The sequence below is a fragment of the Zonotrichia leucophrys genome, chromosome 10 (genome assembly GCF_028769735.1).
Source record: "Zonotrichia leucophrys gambelii isolate GWCS_2022_RI chromosome 10, RI_Zleu_2.0, whole genome shotgun sequence".
Lineage (NCBI taxonomy): Eukaryota > Metazoa > Chordata > Aves > Passeriformes > Passerellidae > Zonotrichia > Zonotrichia leucophrys.
Window position 1 is genome coordinate 11,296,341 of NC_088180.1, and position 26,584 is coordinate 11,322,924.

General features: G+C 36.3%; 1 protein-coding gene across 1 annotated transcript in view; it reads left to right on the forward strand.

Annotated features, from left to right (window-relative positions):
- The window catches only part of EFL1 (elongation factor like GTPase 1), a 63,008-nt gene that overhangs the window by 600 nt on the left and 35,824 nt on the right, over positions 1–26,584 (forward strand). Inside the window, exons 3-15 of the mRNA XM_064722417.1 lie at positions 671–738; positions 933–1,017; positions 1,520–1,653; positions 2,212–2,349; positions 3,055–3,269; positions 5,084–5,207; positions 6,037–6,113; positions 6,242–6,378; positions 7,163–7,285; positions 8,699–8,798; positions 17,374–17,525; positions 18,225–18,403; positions 19,070–19,205. Of these exons, the coding sequence (XP_064578487.1) occupies positions 671–738; positions 933–1,017; positions 1,520–1,653; positions 2,212–2,349; positions 3,055–3,269; positions 5,084–5,207; positions 6,037–6,113; positions 6,242–6,378; positions 7,163–7,285; positions 8,699–8,798; positions 17,374–17,525; positions 18,225–18,403; positions 19,070–19,205 (1,668 nt within the window). The remainder of the gene's footprint in view (positions 1–670; positions 739–932; positions 1,018–1,519; positions 1,654–2,211; positions 2,350–3,054; positions 3,270–5,083; positions 5,208–6,036; positions 6,114–6,241; positions 6,379–7,162; positions 7,286–8,698; positions 8,799–17,373; positions 17,526–18,224; positions 18,404–19,069; positions 19,206–26,584) is intronic.

Consider the following 26,584-nt stretch of genomic DNA (forward strand, 5'->3'; position numbering starts at 1 on the left):
TGAGATACCTTGCTCACTGTTCTAAAGCAGTAGGATTCTGTGCATTTCGCTTTAAACTGCCTTGAACATGATTCAGGAAAGTGAATCCACTTTATGCACCTTTTTCTTGGCCCGATTCAGCTTGTCTTGCATAAAAGAGCATCACACTATAATAATAATTTGAAATTGAGTGTGTAGTTGAAATTGAATGTGTAGTTGAAATTGAATGTGTAGTTGAAATTGAATGAATAGTTGAAATTGAATGAATAGTTGAAATTGAATGTTTGCTATGATGGTGAATGTTGGTGTGAATTTCATATATGTTTGAGAGGCAGAATAATGTTTTTCTATGTTTTCTCGATAGAATAAGTTTGTTATGTAGGTGGAAATAGTAAGCGCTTTTTTTAGAACGGAAACATTTTGTATAATTGCATGTTGTAATGAGGTCCTGATGTACTGTTTGTTATTTCAACTGCTCTTCTGGTCATGACAGGTAAATTTGCATCCACTCTTCAAAAATAGATTTGTATGCATGCAACAGGAGTAATTTGATTTGTTTTTTGAAAGCTAATTTGTTCTTTTCATGGCGCTTTATAGTCTTTATTAATGTTGATATATTAGAATACTGTATGTTGCATCTTTTGCCATGGTTTGTATTCATTTGGTCTAAGTAATTTATTTTTCTTTTCAGGCAAAACCACTCTAGCTGATTGCCTTATATCTAGCAATGGAATAATCTCCAGCCGCTTGGCAGGAAAGGTAGAGTTACACTGTCACTTTAACACAATTCTGGTCTGTACATGCTGAAATTGTAAATTCTGAATCATTAAGGAAATTCCATCTATAGTCTTGGTAAACCTCATTTTCTCACCATCATACTCTCCCAGTTGATAAGTAAATTGTGAAGATGTTTCTACACGCTTATTGTTTTTTTCTTTTGTTTCTGTACTCAGCTGAGATACCTTGACAGTAGGGAAGATGAGCAGGTCCGAGGAATAACAATGAAATCTAGTGCAATTTCACTGCACTTTGTGAAAGGTAAGTTGTGGATGTTGGCTTGTATAAATTTTCATATACATTTCTGTTGGTTTCCCCCGTCTCTTTGTTGTTGCTGTTGTGATTTTTGTGTGCAACTTTTACTTTTGTGTTTCTCAGTGTTAGGCTCTAATTCTGCAGACCTAGGCAAGTAAGTCAGCCAGGATAATTGAGTTCTATCTCAGGGTCAGGAAAAACATTTTCAATCCTATCTCTGAGTGGAGGCCATGAGAGTAGTTGCCTCATCTTTTATTTTAGATATAAGTATGTATATTTTGATCTTAAGTTTTGAATCACTTAAAGACAAGACCTTCTTTCAAAAAGACTCAAGTTTTAGTAGAGTCTTACTTCTTTGCTGAGATAACTGTTACACTATGCTGTAAGGGTTTTCTTAGTGTAGTTAGTGTCAGGGCATTAAAAAAATCATAGCTGAAGCAGTATAAGTGGGTGGCTGGAAGAAATATCTTTGAAAACTGTTCTGAAATATTAATTTGTTTGATCCTAGGTGATCAGGAATATCTGATTAATTTAATAGACTCCCCAGGGCACGTGGATTTTTCTTCAGAAGTATCTACTGCTGTCCGACTCTGTGATGGTTGCATCATAGTGGTGGATGCTGTTGAAGGAGTCTGTCCACAGGTGAAATAAAGTGTATTAAGCAGAGAAAGAGGGGAGTAAGCCAAGTCTGAAGGGGGTTATATAGAAATAAAGGATGAGCTGTCTAAGAAGCTTTACAAAATTTTTAATAAATGACAATGCAGTTGAGCTGTTAAAGTGAGTAGTAAAAATCATAGTTGTGCTGAAAAAGTGAACAGTGCTGGTGAATGGGTGTAGAGAAGCAGGGTTGAAACAGTGGGTTTTCAGGTCTAATGGAATATTTTGATAGAGAAAAGTGTAAAGGGACATAATTTCATATATTTATGTGGACTTTCAGGGTTTGGAAAAGAATACACAAAATAATGAGGTTGCTTTTTTTCATGGCTTTTCTAAGTAGTTTGGTTTTTGTTATTTTTGTGTTTTTGCCATGAAATCCCACCATTCTGCAGAATTCTTCAATAAATAACACTGTGGGAGTAAAATTTGTGTTTTGAGCGTCAACCTGTCCTTTACTATGTTTATTAAATTTTAGGATTATATTTGATTTTTGGTGCTATCAGGCTTTCTGTAATGGGTTTTTTTTAACTCTTTCCTTCTCAGACTCAGGCAGTCCTGCGGCAGGCATGGCTGGAAAACATCCGTCCCGTCCTGGTGATTAACAAAATCGACCGCTTGATTGTGGAGCTGAAGCTCACCCCTCAGGAAGCATATTTGCACCTTAAGAATATCTTAGAACAGGTATTTGTGCTGAGGTGGCATGTCACACAGCAGTTTTGTGGCACTGTATAGCATCCAGTCTGATTTTTAACATTGAGGTGCATCTTATTTCTGATTTGTTTTGAGGTTAATTCACAGTGCCTGTGATGGAGAAAAGGGTAGTAAATGGCTCTTGACAGGTTATCAGGAAAAGTCTTCATTTTAGAAGTAATATGCTGAATGTTTTCTTGTTCTCTTAAATTGCTTAAACTTACTGGAGGTAGACTGTTCCTGATATTGGTGGATTTATGTAGGAATAATGTTGTTTCATCTTTAGAATTGTAGTTTAAGCTGCCCTCAAAACTTCTTTCCCACCCAGGCTCACTTGGGAGCGTTTATCTGCCTGCTTTCCCTTTGCCCTCTATTGTTTGCTTTGTTGGCAGAAACAAGTTCCTGTTTCACCATTCCTTGTTCTGAGAGAAAAAGTGTGTTACATGTGATACTTTGATTCTGTCCTGGTGTGGCTGACTTGGAAACTTCAGGGTGTTTATGTCAAAACATAAACTCCTGTGGTCTTCAAGTGTGTAGAATTAGGTGTGTTTTAATTGCCAAATGAATCACAGGCATGCTAGCTTGTTAACACAGCTTCTCTTTTTATGTTTTCAAGGGTGGGAAAATTACATTTTAATTGCAAGTGTTGTGAAAGAGTGAATGAATCTGAGGGTGTTTTCACATATCTTTCTCTAGATCAATGCAGTCACTGGAACACTTTTTACCTCCAAAGTGTTAGAAGAAAGAGCTGAAAAAGAAACAGAAAGTGAAACCCTTTCAGATGCATCACCAGGAGATCAAATTTATGACTGGAGTACTGGATTGGAAGACACTGATGATTCACATCTCTATTTTTCACCAGAACATGGAAATGTGGTGTTTGCCAGTGCAATTGATGGCTGGGGTTTTGGGTAAGTTTGAGATTTAATTACTGACCTTTGTTTGTAAATTGATTACTTAAAGTATTTCAGGTGCATCATGTTTCTAAAGATGTTTGTTAGGTTCTTCTGTGATCTGCAGCTGTGTATAAATTATCTGAGTGGGAGGGATTCCTGATTTACTTACACAGGAGCTTTTGATGCCGCAGTGGGCTCCAGCCTAGCCTGAATGTATTTATGGTAAACATTATTTTCTAACTTGCTGCTGTTGGATAGACTGTAGCAGACAAGGGCAGGAGCTGGTTCAGGGTTCTCTGTTTGGTGGGAAGGGCAGCAGGGTTTGAGCAGTGCCCGTGTTCTGGTCGCTGGCCACGAGGTGGAGGCGTTGTCTTCATCCTGAAATTGTAATTACAGGGATAGCTCGGGTGTGACACAGGGAATGTCCTGAGTACTGCAGAGCCCTTGCAGAAAATCATCTCCAGCATTTTTAAATCCAAGTCAGACTGTAAATAAGGTGCCATGCATAGTTTGCTGTCCAACACAAACAGCTCTTGTCCCTTCAGAGGGAAGGGAAAATAAAATGGGCTATTTTAGGTTAATTGTCTTTCAAGACTGTTTTGTTTCTTCTGATGAACTGTCAAGCCCCAGCTCTGATAAATCATATAATGGAGAGGGTGAAAAAAACATTTTTCTTAATTACTTTAAAGAGGTTCTTCTGGACTGCCAGCTGCAGTACTGTGTGCTGATCAGTGGAGCTTTTTCTTAATCATGGAAAGTCTTGGCTGCTGTTTCTTGGTTGTGGGTTCTTTTCCTGAAGGTATTAGCAGAGAAAAATTAACTTATTAGGCAGTGCCAGCCTCTTCCAATGTGGTAAGTACATATGCTTTTCTCATAATTCTGAAGTGTTGAAAAATGCCATTAACATATATGTAGGAGCTGCTGGCACAAGAATCTTGAAAGCTCTCCCTGAATTGAGAGCTTAGGTAGTTTCTGAAAAAGAAATCTCACAGCTTATGTATTGCTGACATGGACCGGTCCTTTTCTTAGCTGTGTAAAAACTTAAGAATTCTGAATTTCTAAGAGAAGATTATCAAACAGCACTGTTCTGTAAACGGGATTGTTATGGTTATAACTATGTATTTTTTTCTGCATGTAAAGGGAGCAAATATGTGGAAATATTTTTTATTACTGCTCATAGAACATTTTCATCAAGGAAACCATAGCATGTTCAGGACTCCCTCTCTGGGCTAAGCAGGCTGCTTTTGTTAACTCATGGGGACTGCTGAACAACACAGCTGGCTTTACAACATAGTTATAGCATTACAGTTCTGTGAAGTTTTCTTGGGTTTACTCATTATTAAAGTAATGATTCAAACAACAAGAATTTTCATAAGTGGTTAATTAAAAATAATTTCCACCATCTGATGGCTGAAGTGTGACTCAAAACAATGCTTGCTTTTTAACATCTTCTATTTCTGGTCCCAGACCATAGTTAAGTGTGTCGTGGGAAGTCTTTCAAAGTGTAAGCTCAAGAGTCATCACTAATGTATTTATAAGGTTTGTGTTATGCTTTTGAGTTTTTGATGAGGGGATAGTACACAACTGTTTATTTCAAGTAAAGCCTTGAAGCTGACTTGAAACAAAGCAAAGCCATTCAAATACTGTTGATGTTTTTGATCTGTTATGACTAAATATTTTTACAGGTGTAAATGTTAAACAATGTGAAATGAAGACAATTGGAAAAGTGGGAGTAAAACAAGGATCTGAGATTTTTGTGTGATTTTCACATAAGCTGTTGCTGTAGAAAGCATTACATTTCCATCAAAATATGTTTTCTTTGCTTTCAGAATTGAACATTTTGCCAAACTGTATAGCCAAAAAATTGGAATCAAGCCTGCAGTACTTCTGAAGACTTTATGGGGAGATTATTATCTAAATACTAAAGCAAAGAAGATAATGAAAGGTGATCAGGTATGGAGGGTGTCAAAAACACAATCTGATTTTTATTTTGGAGTTCACTTTTTTCCCCCAGTTTTGTTCCTCATAGTATATTCTGAAACTTTACCTCAGTGCCTGTTGACTCAGTGTTACTGGAGGGGTAAAGTCACCAGGACAGAATGCAACAGCTCTTGGAGCATAGAACATTCCAAAGCTGACCACTCAAATGCTGCATGGAGGAAATCTCATCTACCAGTGCTCACTAAACAGGGGACACTGCAGCTTCAAGGTTTCAGCATCGAGTGAAACACACAAGATGAAAGGAAGATTAACAGGGTAGAAACAAGAGTTGTGACTGAGGCTCTGTCCTCTGTGAAGAGCTCTTCCACAGCTGATGGTTTAGGATATTCACATTTATCTTGGGATTTAGAATTGAAAAATCTTCTTTGTTGTAGGGAATTTCCATGGAATGCTGTACTGAAGCCCTGGTCTGAAAACTGCACTTGTCTAGCATTAAACATTTCCACCATTAAAAGTTAAGGGAGGAGAGAGTAGTTTCCTTATTTTCATGTAATCATGATTTTTTTCCTGTTTGCATAGGTGATGATTAATAGTTAGAAAAGGGATGATAAGCAGGCTCAAGGTAGTCACATGCCGTATTTATCAGGTTCTTTTTCTGAAATTGAAACCCTTGTTCTCCACTTTTAAATTTCATGTTTATTTTATGCCTTATGCCATTCTTATAAGACAGACTTCTTGATTTTGAATAAAAGTTGTACATATTTCTAATGAAAAGGGCAGTCATAAGCCTACTGAAAAAGTGAGGAATTGCTGGTAATGATTGTTTTTTATCTTCTACCAGTCAAAAGGAAAGAAACCTTTGTTTGTGCAGCTGGTGCTGGACAACATTTGGAGTCTGTATGAGGCTGTTATGAAAAGGTGAGAACATGTATAAAGTTTTCATGACATCTCTTTCCATGTGCTTTTTTTTAAATACTCAAGAATAATAGTTGCTGGTTATTGATTGCTTTTGTGGATTTTTAATCTATTTATTATTTTCCTTACAGAGACAAAGAAAAAATAGAAAAGATAGTTACCTCTTTGGGGCTGAGAATTGGTGCCCGGGAATCACGGCATGCAGACCCAAAAGTTCATCTCAATGCCATTTGTAGCCAGTGGCTACCAATATCTGATGCAATCCTCTGTATCCTTAAAAAAAACCACAATTATTTTTCTATTGGCAGTTCTCAGACTTGTGAGTGTGCTCACATATTTCACTGTGTGATTTGCTATAATTTGGTTTTGTTTTTTTATGTCTGTGCCTAAGCTAGCTGGACCTATCTTCTTGCTTATAACTTTACAAATTACATATCTACCATTATTTTTACATTTCTGCCAACTTTGTGCTTTTGCACATCTTATTTTTAGGAGAAAAACTTATGAAACTGGAGGTAATTTGACAATAGGCCTTCATTATGTAGTTTTATATTAAAGTTTTAGTGGTTTTCCTGAGGTAGAAACTGATCTCCTGTTTATAATAGTGATATAGGTCTTCTGTCCATGAAGTTCTGTAGATATTTGGTGTTATGTTTTAGGCACGAAAATTCTTAATTCAAAATCAGTCATTGCTGCTTGTCAGCTGTGCCCATTGTTTATAATAAGATGTATCTTACATTATGGTAGATGTGCACAAATTATTGATGTATAAATACTAATTACTTCTGTAAATCTTGCCCCAGTTGTGCTGTTTTCAGCTTCCCAGCTGCACTTAGGGTGGGCCACCCCTCCTTAACTCTGCCCCTGACAAATGGCAAGAAACTGTTGCTGGCCTGAGAGGGACCTGAATGCACTGAGACAACAGAGCTGGATTTTGGATCTGCTGCTGCTGGCTGTTAGTGCATGGGGCTCAATAAAACAAGTATTGAAAGCATTTGTTGGTTGCATTCAGTAAGAAAGTGCAAATATGTATCCTTAATAATGTGTTTTAGCCATGGTGTGTAATAAGATTCCCAGTCCTCTGGACATCACAGCAGAGAGAGTGGAGAAGCTGATGTGTGTTGGAGCAAGAACATTTGATTCTTTGCCACCAGAAACTCAGGAACTGAAAAGTGGTAAGTAGGTGTTCTCCCATTAACATGAAAGTTGTTTCTGTCTTGATGGTTTTGTTTGTCTTTGGCTTGTAAGATGTGTAGTAATCTATGTGTAAATTTATAAATTATCTACTTCCAGTAACATTGTTAATGTCTGTCATTGACATGTCATGGTTTTATGGCCATGCATTTTTCTTCCATTCCATATGTTCCTGGATTTTTCAGCTTAAGCTGCAGATGATGTAAAGTTCAGGACTCTTACACTGGGAGTTCTACAAGAATACAAGGTTAATAATTGTTTTTAGTTCTGAACTGTAGAAGTCATTATGTAATTGAGAATTGAATGTTTTGCTAACTTGTGTATTAAAATCATTAATTTTTAGCCAGCAGTGGATTGAATTTGGATGTAATTTTTGCAAGTGCATTGATTAGCTTTTAGTAATTAATTATTAATCATAGCACAGTGTTTTGAGGAGAGCTTCAAGAAATCTAAGAGGGTGAAATATCAAATGTCAATTAAAAATGAGATGTCAATGTCAAATTGACAGGCTGTTAGGAATTGTTTCCCAGGGGTAACAAAACTGGCTTTTCACCCTTTATTGAACATTTAAAAACATGGTATTCTCCAGACAGTGTTCCACACTGTATTAGTGTAAGTTAATTGGAAGAAATTTGCCTCTGTAAACTTTAGATCTTATTGCTCTTGGTTATGAACAGGCAGTGGACTTCCACATTTAGTAAGTATTTTGCTAATTTTTGGTAGTATTGTGCTTTTGTTTGCCTTAGCTCAACGGTCTTCTGATATTTCAGATGAAAGGGAGAAGTGTAGGAGAAGATGATTCAGTTTCTGTGTTATAAGTTTTGAATGGTATTGGCTGGTTTGAATTTCATGTGTTTCAAGTTGGATGGAAAAAATGGTTAATAGGAATTCCTACCTGTCAAATGAGTTCTGTGTGAATCTTTCACCTTTTGAGGAATATCTGTTCTTGCAGTGAAGTTGTGTTAGGATTTTGTGAACATCTGGACATTTGCAGGACTTCCTCCTTTAGCCTGAAAGGAAGGAGAATACTTTGAGGTACTGAATAAATAGTGTTCAGTCTTAATCCTGTGGTGCTCTTTGGTTTCCATTGTGATCTAAATCAGCCTGTAAACTCAAGTTGTTTAATTGGGGTGTATGTATTTTTTATCAAGAGTTCTATTTTTGAAGTTTTGTTCATTTTATTGTGAAACACACTTTAAGATACAGGCAGTGTTATCAAATTATTAGTCCAGAGAAATTTTCTACTTTTTTCTTTTTGGTTTGTCCTTAGCATATGATCTATTAAAACTGGAAATAAACAGCAATGCCTACAAAATGAATGTAAAGTCATAGCTTTGTCCATACTTCTAGGGAAAAAAATGTGAAAATAACTTGTGTTTTATGTTTTGTTTCAGCTTTTATGAAATGCAGCAGTGAAGGAACAGCCCCAGTTATTGTCTTTGTTTCCAAAATGTTTCCTGTTGATGCAAAAGCATTGCCACAGAATAAACCAAGGTAGGAAAATGTAGCATTTTATTTAGTTATTTCTGAGGGGAAAAGGTTATGTTGAAGGCATGAATAAGTTGGTTTAGACCTGAGAAAATAATTAATGAATTCTTGAAATGCAGTCAAATCTTTTCTGCTATTAAAGATTTTCTGAATGAGTTCAGGAGGTGATTTGTTTAATCATAATAGTTTTAGAAGATACAGTAAATCTGCTGGAGAATAGTACTGTTGTCCAAAGGTATCCTAATGCATGCAGTGTAAAGCAGTTTCAGGATATCTGGTGGAAATGATGGAGTTGTAAAAATGTCTTGGTTTTTCAGCAAGGTTGGCATGATCAAAGCAGCTTGTGTTTGTACCGAGGAATACTTCCCATCAAACTGGGGATAACAGCTCAGTGATCATCCTGTCCATTGCAACAGCAAAATAAAATGGGGTTTATTAAAGTAGTCCAAATCTTGCCTGACTTTTCACAGAGATCTGAAGTCCATTAATGCCCTTCCAAAGCTTTTTTTTCTGGGAGGTTTGAAAGATTTTTTTGTAACAACCTTTTGTTTTTTAATAGCCATCCTATTTTCTTTGAGGAGTAGGTCCTTCTAGGTCTCATTTTCCTGGCACATTTAAGTGTACTACTTTAACCACCAGCTTTTTGTGCAGAAGTGTTGATGACTTTACAAGAATGAGGTTCATCTTAACCTTTCATCCCTCCAAGCCTCTGGAGTATTTTCAGTAGGCAACTTCTATGTTAACTGGCCATTTTGTGTTTTTGGGGAGATTGTCACTGTACAGCAAAGTAATATAGAAAATTAAAATTTTCCTGCTAAATTAAACTGCGTGTAATCTTTGTGTGAAAAGCAGTTCTGCTGCTGTAGTAATATTTGAAAGCTTTACTATTACCTTAGCTTTTTCTTGCACACTGTAGATTTATTTCAGTTTTTTTCTCACCGAGGTTATCTACTGTGAGTGTTCCCGCAGAAATCTTCCTTGCAGTGCCTGCACTCAGGGAGAAGCTCTGTGTGCATGGGCTGAGCAGACACTAGATGGTGCAGTTTTGCTTCCAGTGCTCTCCTGCAATGTCTCTGGCACAGGAGCTCTCTCAGGTGTGGCACAGCAGCGCCATTCCTGCTTTGTCTCCTTTCCTGGGCTTGGGCTCCAGTTATCAGAGGCAACTGCACTGAGGCCATCACTTCTTGGCTGTTCTGTCACTGATAATGACCTGGTTTTTTATTTGTTGGGAGAATCAAGAGTCTCTGAGGTGATGAGTATGTGAAGTAGGGGCAAAGGTGGCTTTTACTTATGCCAAACAGAAATTTTCACTATTGTAGTTACTCTCCTTTCTCTGTTTATTCAGTGCACTGAAAATTTTAATGTGTTGCTCTGTAGTTTGTGTGAAAAGTATCTCTTGCTGGTATTAAATAATTCAATTACTAATTAGCTAATATTAAAATGAAATCACATGTGTGTTTTTCTTGTAGAGAATCAGTCATTATTAGTACTGTGTGATTTTTCCTGATTAGGTAATGTCTAAGATGTGTTTTGAAGTGACAGTTTGCTTCCATTAATTGAAAAACAGCAATAGAGCTAAATGTGTATTTCTCAATATCTGATTTGTTAAGATTCTACAGGTAAGCAGTTTTTGTAGAAATTGGAAAAGGAGGTTAGTTCTAATGAAGGAAAGCACTCTGAAGAATTCAAGTATCTTAAAAACACAGCATTGTGTACCTGTGATTCTGGAGCATATTTTTAATTGTATTGGTCATTGTGTGCTATTTACAGTTACTCAGGGAAGATTGTGCTTAACAGAATTGAGTGATGGTTGAGTGCAGCATGTGAGATCCAGTATTGAAACTGGCATTCCATGAGGGTGCTCCATAACAATGTCTGAACATGGGGAGAAACAGAGAATATCTACACTGTCTATTATCAATTGTTTCACATTTTCCTATTGAAGAACATTAATCCATGCTGTGTGTTTCACCTACATGTTAATTTTGAGAAGCCATAGCTGTGCTCTTGTGTATCTTGATGTTTGACTGCTGGACTGACCTAAGGTTATTTGCATCCCTTGGGAGCAGGGAAGAATTGATTTTAAGCATGTTAAAGCACGTAAAAAATCTAAGAGCTTTCTTCAGATTTTTTTTTTGCAAGATTTGTCTTCTACTTCCAGAGGGAAAAAATGTAGATCTATGCTGGTGTCACTTTTCTCCTTTTGTGAGGCAGTATTGGGTAAGGTTACCTTTTTGTAACTTTGTTGGAAGATTCAAACTGACTTTGTCCTTTTTGATAGTTTGCCTTATTTCTGCCATCTGCTTGTAATACTTATTAAGCTTAAGCTGGGAAAAGCAAAAAGCTCTTCTAAGTCCAGGGTGTACAGTAAATGATAACAAAGGATGGATTTTTAATTAAAGCAACCTCCTTTGAGACTGCTCTTGGCAACTAATATCTCTTTGAAGGTCACTTTAAAATTAATAGATTCTATACTAAAGCTGGTATGATTTTGCTTTTACTTTTTAAATAGCAGAATACATGGTAAAATTGTTAGTTGTCAAGTTAAAGCAGGTTGTCAGCTTATATTTATCTTTCCTTAGAAAGATTTGTAAATTGACTTTTTGTATGGTCCTGCTATGTCATTCATTTTTACCAGGTTTTGTCAAGGAATGAGAATTCCAAGTGTTTTGTCTTCCAGTTTCTTCTGTCTGATCTTCTGAAATTATTTGCTAATTCCCACCAAGTCAGGCAAAAATGTGAATTGTTGGTTGGGCAGAGAAACAGATTAGGGCTCCCGCTCCACTCTGCTTCATAGAATGGTTATTTGATGATGCCTGTGGTTATTTATTCTAAAGTATTGCTGTGTGCAGTATGAGGTGTTCATTCAGCATATGCTGCTTCTCTGTCTGTTTTCTACTGGTGTGTGACTTTGAACCCCAGTCTAATACAGAATGCTCGAGTGTAGGTGTAGGAATAAAAGCCAAGCTTGGCATTTAGGTACAGGGAATAGAAATGTACCAGTTTGCTTTCCTTGAGATTCAGAGTTCTGTCTTCATAGAACCCAGTGTAAAAGAAATATTTAGTAGCTAATTGAATTGCTTCCAACTAATTGCTAGGGGTGTTTAATGTAAAATGTTTAGAAGATATAAACTGAATATCGTGTGTTTGTTATGATGAAATAATCTACTTACTTAGTAAAGCTTTATGTGTAAATCTTGCAGTGAGCCACGTGAGCAATAGCAAGCAAACCTTTTCTGTTACCTCAAGTCCATCTTATAATCCTGAATAATGTAAATAAATAAAGTGTACTGGAGAAATTCGATTTCTTTCCAGTGGTAATAAAGAAAAGTTTATTGAACAGATAAGCTAGTGCACTAAAATTATATTTCATTACTGCTTGGGAGGTATAAAACCTATAATACCTCTATTATTTTTCTCCAGATGATATGAAAGGTGGTTCTTTCTCCTCAGTCAGCTTGAAATCAGAACTGGTTTTTTTCTTAGGGGTCACCCTGAAAGACACTTCATACAATTCTGCATGAAATTACAGTGATAGTTGTTCCTTTGTTTTGTGGTACAGCTTGTTAGCATCTCGTAAACAGATTGTAGTGTGCTTCATTTGTATTCTTTCTAATATTTTATAAAAAGTGTATTGGGAAAAAAATCCTGTGATTTTTGCCAGATCTTCAGCTGAAATGACATTGATCAAATGAGAACCTGTATAAAGCTCCAAGCTCTGTAAGAAATTGCTATCTTCTTGCAAGTAAATTAATTTCTGTGTTTAAGGCAATATGCCTTGCAGCAGCTTCAGTGTGATCAGAACCCATCATCTTCTGTTTTCATTAGCAGTTTGTTCTAAATTGGAGTTTGTGCACTAGAAATGAGTACGACATGTATCATCTGAATGGGCTGTCAGATTTACAGGTTAGCATCTGAATTTGGCATCCAGTTGCATAACTAATAAATGCTTTTCAAAAATTAAAACCCATATAAGGGTTATTATGAAATAGATTTCAGTAACAGTATACATTTGAATCTGGCTAAGACCTTGGCAACTGATCCAAGAAAGAAATACAGAGTAATGGTTGTAATTTGAATCTCTGGACATGCTATAGTTTGTGTAATGGTGAGCTTAAGTGAGTAAAGCTTGTAACATTGTGAGAGAGTTTCGCTTCCAGTTTCTTTTCTCTTTTTTGCACATTCAGCATGTGAGATAAATCAGAGGTCGCTCTATCAGTCTGGAGTGTTTTTCCAGGCAGTGTGACAGCTTGGGATTGATACCTTATTTCATTACTTGTCTCAGAATGAATGATGTCTGCTATATAATGTAATACAAACAGTAGAGTATTGCCTGTTGAAAGAGTCCTGTAAGTCTGTTGTATGAAATTTAGTGAAAGTTGTGATTTGGATAATTTTCAATTGTTCCTTTTGTGTTAACACATTTATTTCTGCTCTGAATTGTGTACCAGTCTCATTGCAATAGAGCTGATGGTAAATGATCTGAGTAGATGTACATTAGATTGTGAATGGAAATTGTTCCATAGACATTAAGTAGATTAATCCAGAAATTAATGAGCTTCTAAAGGATATGGGAGACCACTGGACATACACTGTGCTGAAATGTAACAAACTGCACTTGACGAAGCTGCCTTTAGGGATGCTGCTGACAGGATCCTTTGAGTGCCAGGTGAGCAGAGCAGCAGCCAATGATTTCACTAGAGCTTAATTCTGAAGAGCAGAGTCATGGATAGGATTCTCTATTAATTACATGGATTTAAAGATGTTATCAGAAGTTACTCCATCCACACCTTTTGAAGTCACACATCTGTCCATGAGCTCATGCAGTTTAAACTGGAAAAAGCTGTATGGAGAGAAGGCATTCTCAGATCTTGGAAACCATTGTTCATGGCATGAGAGATGTATCAGACATTTGTTGGCAGTTCTGTTAATCTTTCAGAAAGCAGTTGATGTTTTGACTGTGGTGTTTCCTTTTTAAAATGGTCTGGAGGTTAAAAACATAAACATAACACTTCAATAATCAAAGACGAATTTATCTTTGGCAGTTTTGTTCTGATTATTCACTCTTTTTAAGTGAATTTTTCAAGTCTGTCTTTAATAATGTGAAAGAGTAGAAAAGCTGTCACGTTCAGAGGATTGATTGCATAAGGAAGTTTAGTTGTCATTCAGTTTGAACTAAATGTGTTATCCTGGGGGAATGTGGGAATCAGAGAAGTCAGCAGGAGCTTGCTTACATTACCTGAAATCTAATGCCTTAAATCAGCAATCTATTCGATGTCAATGGCATGTATATGATACCCTTTCCCATATTATGATTTCCATAGCATTTGTTTACCACGTTTGGTAATGGTGTGGTCACCCTTCTGTGCCAGCTCCATTTCATTACTTGTGCCAGGCTCCTGTGTCTGGGTGCTGTAGCGTTTCTCTGGTATCAGGGGATCTCTCTCTTTCTTCTACAGAATTTTTATTTGCTGGTTTTTGTGTTACCATTTTTCTTTCTGCCAGTAGTATGTTGTTCCTTTCTAATGGAACAAGAAGGGAAGGGTGGAAGAAGAAGAAGAAGAAGAACCAAGCTTTCTTTTGGTGTGGGCAGCTTTTGTTCAAAATTTATTTCTGATTTTACTTCTGATTGGTTTTGCCAACTGGAGAAGTTGAATAATTCAGGGTATAATTTGAAACTGGTTTTGTTGCAGATCCAGTGTTTTATGTGCATTAATCTTGTTCTGTGTTCTGCTTGATTGTGTTACAATTCTAGATAAGGATTCATTTGACAACATTATCTTTTTGTCATTTCCAATGATACTACTGGGAGTGACTAATTTTGTAGAAATTGATGGGGACAGAAACCAGGATGGAAGTCTAGGTTGTACCTGCAGTAAAAGTCCCACTTACGCTCAATCTGCTTTTTTATCAAAATGAGAATATTATTGTGTGTTTATATATATTGCAACTTAGACCAGTGCATTCAGAATCTTAAGGTACCTTTGATATTTGTGGTTAGGCTATTTAACACCTAAATATACTGATATTGAACAATACCATATAAAGTGAAAAAAAGCAAAGAAACTTTTTTCTTTTACTCTCAGGATTATTGACAAAACTAAAAGGTATTTTTGAACAATCAGATGTGTTGGAATGCATACATAGTCCCTGTATGTATACTATGCCATCATATGTAGACTGTTCATGTCACCCTTGGCAGTCTGATCTGTACTTTCCCTATCAATCTGTCTCCTCAAGAAATTTTTCTGACATTCCAAACCTTTAAATAACTTTGAACAGCTGCCTTCAGGGAAAAAAAAAATCATAAAAAAGTTTTCTTCTCTACCATCTGCTTTGCATTTTGTATTGTTAAGCCTTGCTCTGTTCAGCAGTAAAATAAACAAGCCAAGCAGAAATACCACAGTATTTGAAATTTTAGAGATACATATTCTTAATTCTGTCATGACTGTTTAAGAGACAGTTTTTTCCTTTAAAAAAAAGAAAAACTAAGTTGCTAAGAAGTTTGAAGTGGTGATTTTCTTGCATTCTCCTTTTCCATAACATTCAATATGTCTGTCCCAGATTCTGAGTTCTAAAAGTCTGTGCTTCAAATTCTGACATTTTATCCTGGGGGCCTCTCTTAGGTAATTTTTAGAGAGATTTTAGACTTCTATATAGTTTCCTTACTCTTTCAAATTGAACATTTTGGTTTAAGATAAGCATGATAATGGTTCCAGATGATTTCTTCAAGTTCTGTGAAGAATTTTGATTAATGAAGTGTCTCATTTTTTAAATTGAGTCTCTTGCAGAAGGTGTTACATGCAGAAAACCATCCTGATTACGATATAAATAAAAACCTTACTGGCAGTGAGTTGGTCTCAGCCATGTAATCTGTTCAAGACTTCCTGCCCCTAATTAATCCAGTTAAGAGCAGAGTAACTCTTTCTACTGACTGCACATAAAACCTTTGACCTGTGCTTAATAGGGTTTTTCCCTATTTCAAAGTATGCAATACCTGATGTAGCAAAGTGAGTCCATTTTTTGTGCCTTTTTTTAGTTGAGATCATATTTATATGGTTTTTCTGTAAACAAAAATTATTCTACTGCTGTAGTATTTCCTGTGGTTTTCTTCCCCTTATCATTCATTACTGCTGTTGCTGCTCAGGAAATCTTGACCTGTGTTTGTAAGTGTGGAGGCTGAAGAGAGGAAGTAACTTGTCCAAGGCTACTCAATAAGCTAAAACTACTAATAGGGACCTTCTTGTTTTAATGCTGTGTGCTTGATGCAGTTGACTGAAAAAATCCTAAACCATCTTAACACCAAGAACTGTTGGTTTTGTCTCCAACATCATGTGAGCAAATGCAGGACAAATCATGTAGGTGAGGTTTTGCTGTGGGAATATGTTCATCTTCTTCAACTGAAGTCATGGTCCAAGACTTGGGATTGGTTTGTCCAGCTGTGTTGTAGAAATGCATCTTTATGATAGAAAGGCTTCTGTTCCTCCTTTGGAGTTAGACTTTCAGTAAGAATACTAATACAATATAAAAAATACATTGGTTTTTATTTTGGAAATTTTTTAATGCTGGAAAGCAATATATATGTTCATTGCTCCCAGTGGGGGGAAAAAAAAAGACAGAACCAACATTGACAACATTCTGGTTCCATTAAAAAAATTATATCTACATAACTTCATTATATTTCTCTGCTTTTAAGTTACAGCACTAAAGATCATTTTTTAATGAAGGCACATAACAGCACATTACTTGAGAAGTTGTTGATACTGAAATTAGTAAACAGTGTAGATTATTCATAGAAGTATCTGTAATTATTAGGTTCCCCTTGTTTACATGGGAAATTAATGGAAACAGAGTAATAACTGAAAAGAGAAGATGACTAGTGTCTGAATTTATTTTCAGTTTTTAAAACCATCAAATAGAAGATAACATTATATAACATATTTTTTTTTATTCAGGACCAGATTTAAAAATCAAATGGACAGTTTTGGGCAATGCTGTTAGTTTTCTTACGTATATAATGAATATCACTTTGCTGTTTAAAATGCTTGCATTGACAAACAAGTCTCTTTATATTGCCTTACGGAAGAGTGTTGATAATATTCTTTATCTTTTATTATTTATTGCTCTAAATCATACTTTGAAGCACTTTGCTTTAAGGCAGGGTGTACCAGTGAGTAGATGGATGCATCAGCCTATTAAAATTATTTTTTGTTGTTGCTGTCTGTTTTAAATCTTTTGCCCTAATGGGCTTATTCACTTTATGAAAGGGAGCTTTAACAAGCAGAGACTCTTCCCTGCGTTTGAGCACGTGCTGTAAAGATTGCCTTAAAGTAATAAAGATAACACTAGTAATTAAAAATGGCAGTATTTGATCTCTGTATTTGGCAGAAAAAAAAAAGTCTAAATATGGTAGAGGAAGAGTTTGCTAATTTTAGCTGACTTAAAATTATTGTACTGGGGGACAAAAGGCATTCTGCATAAGTTTTTACTTATGTCAAATATAGTATTCTAATTACTGTTATTGAATTTATTTTAAAATAAATGACATTACTAAATACTGATGTTTTAAAATACAATGTAGGCCATTAACTCAAGAAGAGATTGCTCATCGGCGGGAACTTGCCAAACAAAGGCATGCAGAAAAACTGGCAGCCAGCCAAGGGAAGGAGCTGTCAGAAAAAAGCCCAAGTGAAAGTTCACCTGAAGTAACTGGGAGCACTGGTGATACAAAAGGTGTGTGGTACCTCAATACCTGATTTTCTAGGAAAATGTTTAATGGTGTTGCCAAGGAGCATCTTACAAATCCATGTTGTGAACCATGCAGTCTAAAGTGCAATACATGGAGCTGAACCAAGAGTGAGGAGGGATTTGTAAGAAAGCTGACAGGTCATAAACAGTGAAATAGTGCCATAGTTTGATGTTCCTTAGCCTGAGAATGTGCTGGATCCCAGTATTTTGAGTCATTGAAGGGAGATGATGCTTCAAGAGGATGCTCTGCTGAAAACAGTCACTTTCCACACCAGAATTGGTACAAAATCAGGGTGTGAACAGCAGGACTGGATTATGGGTAACAGCTCTGGGGGTTGCTCTTTTCTCCCAAGTAACAAGTGGTAGGACAAGAGGAAAGGTCCTCTGGTTGTGCCAGAGAAGGTTTAGAGGAGAAATTTCTTGACCAACAGTGTGAAGCATTAGTAGGGGCTGCCCAGGGAAGTCACTATCCCTGGGGATATTTGAAACATGTTGCACTAAAGAACGTGGGCTTGTGGTGGACTTGGCAGTGCTGGGTTGGACTTCAGGATCTTAAAGATCTGTTTTAATGGGAACAATTCTGTGATTTGCCACATGTGACAATATAACATATAATTTTTTTTTCTCCAGATGATAAGGCAGAAAGTGTTTTTATGCTTAATATATTTTTTTCTGACTGGTCAGGTGAAGAGCAGCAGCTCCCTGGTGAAGGAGACAATGTGACCTCAAAGGCAGTGAAACAGGAAGCAGACAACAAGGAGCATTTCATTGCTTTTGCTAGAGTGTTCAGTGGTGTGGTGAAAAGAGGGCAAAAAATCTATGTTTTAGGACCAAAATATGATCCTGCTGAGTCTTTGCATAAGGTAAGAGCTGACTGTGAACTGTTGCAGTAACTTGAGATTATTTTGAAAAACTGATGACTTAACTTCTTACATGTGTCTCTCTCAAAAAAGAGAAAAAAAGTTCAAATTAATAATTCCAAAAAGTATCAAAGGAATTTAGGTAGTTGTGCTAACAGCTGATTGTGTCTGTAAACTCATTATAAACCATAACATTTCCAAAATAGTTTTAAGTACAGTGTTGTATTAGCTAACAGTAAATCCAGGATGTGTTTATTTTGTTTAAAAAAAAAAAAAGTAAAAGAAAAAGCAAATTTTTAAGAGAAGGTCCGCAACAGTTTTGGAAAAAACTGGTGTTAGATGTTTTGAGATTCTGATCAAAGAAGTTCATTACTTTTGAATTTACTTCAAAACATTTGTTTTTTCAGTGATAAGGTAAAGTGAGGTAGAAGTAGTACGCACCTAAAATTTGCCAAAGAAAGCATTAATTTTTATCTTCTTGGTAACATTCACATGTTTGCCTCAAGTCTGGATTTTTGGGACTCTATGTTGGTTTCTAACATTTGAGATTTGAGATGAAAATGCTTTGGATTGCATTTTTAAGCTTTGGAATGGGAGGAGGTTTTGTGGAAGAAGTTTTTATCAGAGCTGTGTGATGAATGTCCAAATGCTGGTTTTGTGTCTGTGTAGCTGTCATCCCAGTGCTCTGCCACTGATGGTCTGCCAGCAGTCCCTCACATGACGTGCTGCACTTTGGAGAACCTCTACTTACTTATGGGAAGAGAGCTTGAAGATCTCGAGGAAGTGCCTGCAGGAAATGTTCTGGGTAAGAATTAGGATTTAATATCCTAGAGCCTGAATCCTTATGTCATCCAAAATACACTGAAGTTGGTTTAATATGATTAATAAATATGAAACCTTAAATCCATGAATATTTCCAGGCATGTTGTATGTGCAAAAAGGGAAGGCAGTCTAATTAAATTGGGATTTCTGTACACTTTGAATAGGAGAAAAGATTACATTAGGCTGTTATCTTCAAGCTGGATGATTGCCAGGTAAGCATTACTGCCAGGAATTGCCAAAGGCAGTAGTAAATTTCCATATTTCATAGATTGCAAGGATTATTTATGATATTTTCCCAACAGTGGAAATTCTTTAATGTGACTTTACTAGTGATGTGGATGAGTGTAGTTTTATTTATGGGTCTGTTTGAACCCTGGTGCTAAAAATTACTTCTTTTATGGCTGTGGCAATTTTTTCACTTTCTCTATGGACAAAGTTGTAAAAGTCAACCTAACCATTGAGTTATGCTCTTTTGTGCCAGATTCTGAGCTGCTTTGCTCTAGAATGAGTACTGCCTGATTTGTAGAAATTTATGATGGATATATTCAGTAAATGAAAAATAGGTGTACTCTGTAAGGGTTGAAATATTTTAATTTAGGCAGCTAACCATGCTTTGTCTCTTTTATCATGGGTCTAGCATTCAGAACATAAGCAGCTGGTGAATTACTTTTATTTGGAAGCTTAATATTTTAAAATTCTGAATTATACCTTACTGTGGTGTGATTCTAGTTGACTATTTGCAGCATGAAAACAGTAAGTGAGTGTGGCTGAGTGAGATAAATATATTAAGTATATGGTCTGTTTACTTCAAAAAATGATTGAGTTTGGAAAAAAATAGGGAAACCCATCCCAAAACACTTTGCAGTAAAGATAAAAGGATGTGGTCTTTGTGCATAGCAAACAGTAAATACTCTTGGAGCTGCCTCCAGCAGAGAAAAATATATTGTGAGGATTTTCTTGTATCTTTGGTGCTAAGAGTTGCACCAAATTTTAACAAAGGTTTTTGTAACCATCAGATTCTACCGGAATTAGTTGGTAGTCCAGTGCTGAAGGCTGCTCTTCAGTGAGGTCTCACTTTTCCATAAAGAAAAGCAGTTTGCTTGAGTAGTAAGAGTTCTAAATGGTCATATTTAGAGGAATTCATTAGAATTTTAAGATCAAAATTCACAGACAATCTTAGGTATTTCATCTTTTATCATCACATCATTGTAAAGTGATCAAAGCAGGTTTTCATTTTTACCTGAAGCATATAAACTCAAGTCTGTATGTTGGGTTTTTAAACCTAATGTAATTTTAAAGATTTTTTTAGACTAAAAATCCTAAATTCCTTTCCTTTATTTCTCCCATTTCCCTGTAAGGCTGCACTGTTAATTTACATAAAGTCAGTAAGCTGTTTAATGATTTGATGATGATTTATCACACTCAGAAGAATATGCAATGCATTTATATGAAAGGCATGTGTAACAATGGTGATGCAAGACTTTTATTATTCCAGTTAGCAACAGTGATTTCTGTTTGTAAGGCCATTTGTCTTGCAGCTTTAGTGCACACAGCAGTGATTTCTCTCCAGCCATATAAGGAAATTGCTTGTGGATTATCCAGTAAATTAAGGAAGCTTTTCTGAAAGCTCTGTGGTTTCACTCTGTATAATTAAGTTATTGCCATAAGGAATACACAGTTAATCATGACTGCCTATTTCCACTTTAAGCCTCATGATATAGATTTTTTTCAGGTTTTTTTCTGCAGGATTTGGGGGTTTTTGCTATTATTTATTTGTTCTTTCTTACAAGGGAGGATCTGCTTGGTTCTAGTAAGTAGCCTTTTCATCCTTTATACTGGCTTATGGAAAGGTTTAGTGATCAAAGACAAAGCTTGATACAGAGGTCATTTAACTGAAGATGGGAAGATGTAATCCCTTATTCCTTCTGCTCAATTAAAAAGAGACTAATATTAACAGTTCCTTAAAATACTACTCTCCTTTTAATTGATGAAAATCTGAGATTGCAGAACACTCCAAGCAGAAAGGGCAGTGAAGCATAGTGTGTTTGTCTTAGAGACACTAACACTGGTCTTTGTTTCTATAATATCATCTGTGCAAACAGCAAGCCATTCTAGCTGTCCCATGCTCCTTAAAGGCTTGTCCTTCTTTCCTACAGCAAAAATAGAGAAAGGAGCTTGATGTAGGCAATCATCTGGCTATCCAGAGGTTTTAGATTCTTTAGTTTAGTGAGTGTTTTAGTAGCTTAGGTTCTTGCTGGGACACTTCCCTTGGGAATATCAGTGGCACTGAGGTTCCTGCTCCATGCAGATATCTCCAGAGGGGCTGTGTTAGACAGGAGGTGAACCCTGGCTGTAGCCTGAAATCCACTGCTCTCTAATTTGATTATCACAGCTGTCCTTGTAGTGCTTGGTTTCTCTTCTGAAAAGGAAAATTAGAAATGGTTAGTTAGAATACAGTAATTGATTTAGTTTAGATGTTCCTTCTGTTTGCTAAGTATTGTTAGGTATTGTTTACCAAGCTGTAGAGACTGATAATGCAGGTACACAAATAGAAGAATTAACACTACCATAAACAATTTTTCTTTTTCATTTTTTTATTAATGAAGGTTGTGGGAAAGCAGTACTTACTATGTCTTTCTATGAAGGAAATTTACCATGAGGTAAAACAATAACTTAAATTGAAACAGTGTTGAAAGCTCCACAAAGGAGATTATTAAATGCAAGTTTTAAATAATTTCAATTATGTTTCTATGTTAAGAATATTTGTCTAAATTAAAACTGTCTTACACCAGTGTCTTGAACTATTAATAAGTCTGAATTACAGGGAATGCCAGAAGATGGGATGGTTGATTTACTTGTTCCCATGTAAGACTCTCTTCCCTTTATGTATATAAATACATTTATTTATTTGTTTACTTTATTTATTTGCTTGAACCAGTCAAAGAAAAAGTACAATTACAGGAAAAGCATCACTTTGCAACAATTGTTGTGAAATTCTTCTGGTTGAAGACTATAAAAAGAACTGAGTGATCCCCAGAGTGACAAAGGAATAATCATGAGGCAGTATGTGAGGAAAAAGTAATTTGGGCTCATAAGTAAAGATTTAACAAGTGCATGCCCTCCAGATGCACAGAATAATAGCTTCTTTTTTTCTCCCTCCCTTTTAAAAATTATTCTTGTTTCCTTTAATTGAAAACAAAATACCTTTTTTGTTCTCTGCAAAAATGGGTTGTTGGAGGTAAAGAAGTATTTAAAAAATAAGGGAAAAGAGGCAGTAGTTTTTTTGTGATCATATCATGCACAGATGAAGGGCTTAAGATTCTCATACCATTGAGATATTGATTATAATTGCTAAGAATGGTAAACAAGTGCTGATGTAAAAAAAATACACATTTGAAATCACTGGTTTAGATACTTGTGTAAATGGATGTGGGATTTTTTTTAAATTGGCTCAGTCTCGTGTTTTTCCTGAATGAATCATTGAAGGATCATTCAGTGATACATTTTTGTTAATTGGAGTAGAGTTTATCTCAAGGCACGTTGTACATGCACACACACACAAGCTCAGAATGACAAGCATCTGAAATTATTGATCTGTGTGCTGCTTTTTCTCCACAGGTACCCTAACAATGGACTTGTGTTTGCTAGTGTACAACACCTAGGTTTTTCTTAGGGCTGCCTGTACAACTATTGAAGTGCTTTTTGTGTCTTGTTGAATACTGTTAAAAGCAAAGCTTTTCCCTTGCCACTAGATTTGTAGTGCTTTAGTGTAGGGCTCATAGGAGGCTAGATGATTTCCTGAATGTTCTCAAATGCAGTTAGCTATGTGAATATCAAGAGTTCTACCAAATTAGGAGCATTTTGTTTTTTAACTTCTCAAATGACATTGTTAAAAGCAGCAATCTGGAAGTCCCTCCTGTTGCCAGCTCACTGTCAGACTTCCTACATGACACACTGTTGTGTACCTTGGTGTTTCCATTTCTAAAATGCTCGTTTTCCCATGCAGTGTTCTTTCATGTTCTAATTATTTATAAAGCACTCACAGGATTCTTGACATGGGAACAATGTGGTGCAGGAAATGTGGGTGATGATGGATTCATTCCTCTGGATTTTTTGGTACCTTTCTGAAGATAGGTGCCATAGAACTGCAGTAGCATGAAGAGCTGGTGTGAAGGAGTACAGCTAACCTCATTACATGGTGTCTAACAAGCATTTTATTCCTTTAGGACTTCATTGAACAATTTAGGGGCTTTTAATAAGCAGTCTCTGTTAAGAGCAAAGAGCAGCTGCAAGCAGCAATGCCATTTTAAAGGCCCAGAATGGCTTTCTAGGCCTGGTGCCAGCTAGCAGGCATTGCCACCTTCTGTGAGAGCACTAGGAACAGGCCTGCTGTTCACCAGCCTTGTATTTCTGTGCAAACATTTGGTGGGCTAATTTCACTCTCTGAATCAGTAATGTGATTATTTAAAATTAAAAAAATTAAATAAATAAAATGGGCAGCTTGAAGTGATTCCAGCTGCAGGGGCTGTCTGAGCCCAGCCTGCTGTGGTGAGTGAACACAGGAGGGCAGTCTTCCTCCAGAATATTACTGAATTTAGCCCAAAATACTGAATGAAACAAAGAAAACTCAAATCTTTGTCTTCCGTTTTGGAATACTTACAATTTTTATCTCTAACTGCCATCTTATAATGTCTAGAAAATAGCCTTCTAAGGCTAAAAATAGCATTTTTAGCTTGTTCTTAGTAATACAGCCCTGTTGAGGAAAAGGTATATAATTTAATAGATTTTGTTGTTGACTGACATTTGATCTCCATGGACTGTTGCATTTACCTGACATCATAATATTTATATTATTTTCCTACCCAGTTAGTGTTTTAATAATAGTTAAATTGTTGAAAAAATTGAATATGTTCAATTTGTTTCTTTGAGCTAAAGACATAATAGTTAATCTGTTGCTTGGCCTCTTTCAGAGCTGGAAACTGAAACCATTTTCTTTAACTCTATTTTTGCTGTAGTGGATTTAGTCCCTTTGCAGTTCCTGCTCTTTGCTTTTCTAACAAGGCAGGCTGAGAAATTTGTATTGCTTAGAGGGCAACATAGCATGACATAGTGCACAGCTAATGAACTAGCACCAAATGAAATTAGAAGTGTATTTTGCTGATGATCTGCTGAGATTCCTTTGCCCTGTTTGCCTTATCATTCCATGTGGTTTACTTTGAGGGCTTTGACTTGACAAATTTTGTTGCAAAGGAAATAAGGGATTCATTACCTTGTTTTCCAATCAATATCAAGATATCACTTGAGAGGGAAAAAATATGCCATGTCTTAGCTCAGAGTTATAGCACTGACATGTGTCCTTATTAACTCAGCTAATTTTTTTTTTTTGAAGCATACTTTGAATGGTTAATAGTTTCCTTATAAAGCCCTTTTTGTTGAGTGGGTTTTTGGTGGGTCTTTTTGGTTGAGTTTTTTTGAGAATTTAAATTGCTTTTTGAGTATTTTTTCTGTTTTTCTGACTGAAGCTTATTAAGACTATAAAAGGAAATCATAAGTGTAGTAATCCTTTCTGAGGAGAAACACTTCTAAATTCTCTAGTGCTTCTGGAATGTTCTCTACTCTAATTTTCAGAAGTTGATTATGAGATCTTAAAAATGTTTTTGGTCTTGCCACTAAAGTACAAGGGGTTTTTAAATCATAGTTTGAAATTTGAACTGTATAAGACTATTTAAGCTAAAGTCATAATACATTCATCTCTAACAATGCCTGTAAATTTGCTCTTGACCCCTGCTGGATTATAATGTCAAAAAATGCAAATGATTAAGTTTTTGAGGAAGGAAGAGAATGAAAGAAACATTCTATGTCAGTTTTATAGCAGCTTTTAATTTTTATAATCTGTAAAAACCGAGCTTTTGTGTGAATGGAAATTAGATTTCTATGTAATTTCTCAAACGTGAGGCAAGCACTCCTGATTCTTTGGGGTTTGTATGCACACAGCTTCTTGCTGCTGCTTGAGGTTTCCCAAATAATACCAGAAGGAAAACTGCCCAGACTTGTCGGTGTTGGTTGTTGCTGCTTGTGTGCCTGTGGGCAGCAGTGGGGCTAACAAGAACTGAGACAATTTCATAGCACTGCTGCCTGGAGGAGCTCAGAGCACAGCAGCAGGCACATGCTCTGCAGCTCCTTAATATAAACATCCAGAAATAGAGTGGGCACAGGCTCTGAGGTGCAGGCACTTGTCTGTTTATCACCCCAGAGTTTATTGCAAAAATAAATGATTCTTGGTCATGAGACTTCGAATTTGTCCAGTGCCTGTTATCACACTGCTCTTCATTGTTCAGAATTCAGGGCCCGTGGTAGAGGGGCTGACTCCTCCTGTGTCAGAGTGGACAATTGACCTTGCAGTCACTGCCCCTGGGCAAGTGTCACTCAGCTTTTCAGTAGCTAACTGGCTTTAGGTTACAGGTACTACTTGGCTTATCTCCAAAACCTCCAAATCTTCTCTGAGTGCTTGGATGGGTGTAATTTTGCAAGTCTCTTTAAAATGAGAATGCAGGGATTTCCCCCAGTATTTCACACCTTGCTGTCTTTAAGTCAGCATCAGTGTACTATTTTCAGTCTTTTCCTCTGTGAAAGTGTGTGTAAAAATAAAGGGAGAACAGTTATCTACAGAAATATCTGTATTTATTACTTGGCTAATGAACCTCTTTTCTAATACTGTATGAAGAGAAGAAGTTACAGTAGTTAATATAAATTATCATCAATGTAAAATAGTAAAAGAAGTCTTAAGGTGAAGTTTGAGGTTATTTGTTCAGCTCACATCTGCAGTGTTGCATTTGGGATTTTTACAGCACACTGAGATACGTCAGTGATAATTTGGGGAAATGACCTCATGTTTTCATTTGAGGAGACCGAATGCTATGCCCCTTAGTCTGCTTATAAAAATTGCTTGGAGCATGTTTTTTTTTCTTTGTGTTGTATATTTTTAAAGGCAGTATCCTCTCTAAAACTAGAATGTCAGCATTTTTTAGTAGGTATCTGTAGTTAGCTGTTTGCTCCCTTCTTTCCTCTGATGTGGTTCTAAGGGAAACCATCCAACTTGCCTTGATTGGTGGAAAATCTCTAAAGAGACTTTAGCGTCCATTACTCAATGAAGAATTATAACAGAGGAACCACAGTGACTTCAGTTTTGTTCTCAAAGTTAATAGCATTCCATTTCTAAGAAAATCCTGCCTGTAAGTGCAGCTATGAAATGCTGGATCAAGAGTGGGAAACATCAGTTTGGACATCAGGGCATTGGAGCCAATGTCTGAGAGACTCAGCAAACAGGCCTCACTTGAGGAGTTAGTGTTTGAGGCTCAGTTT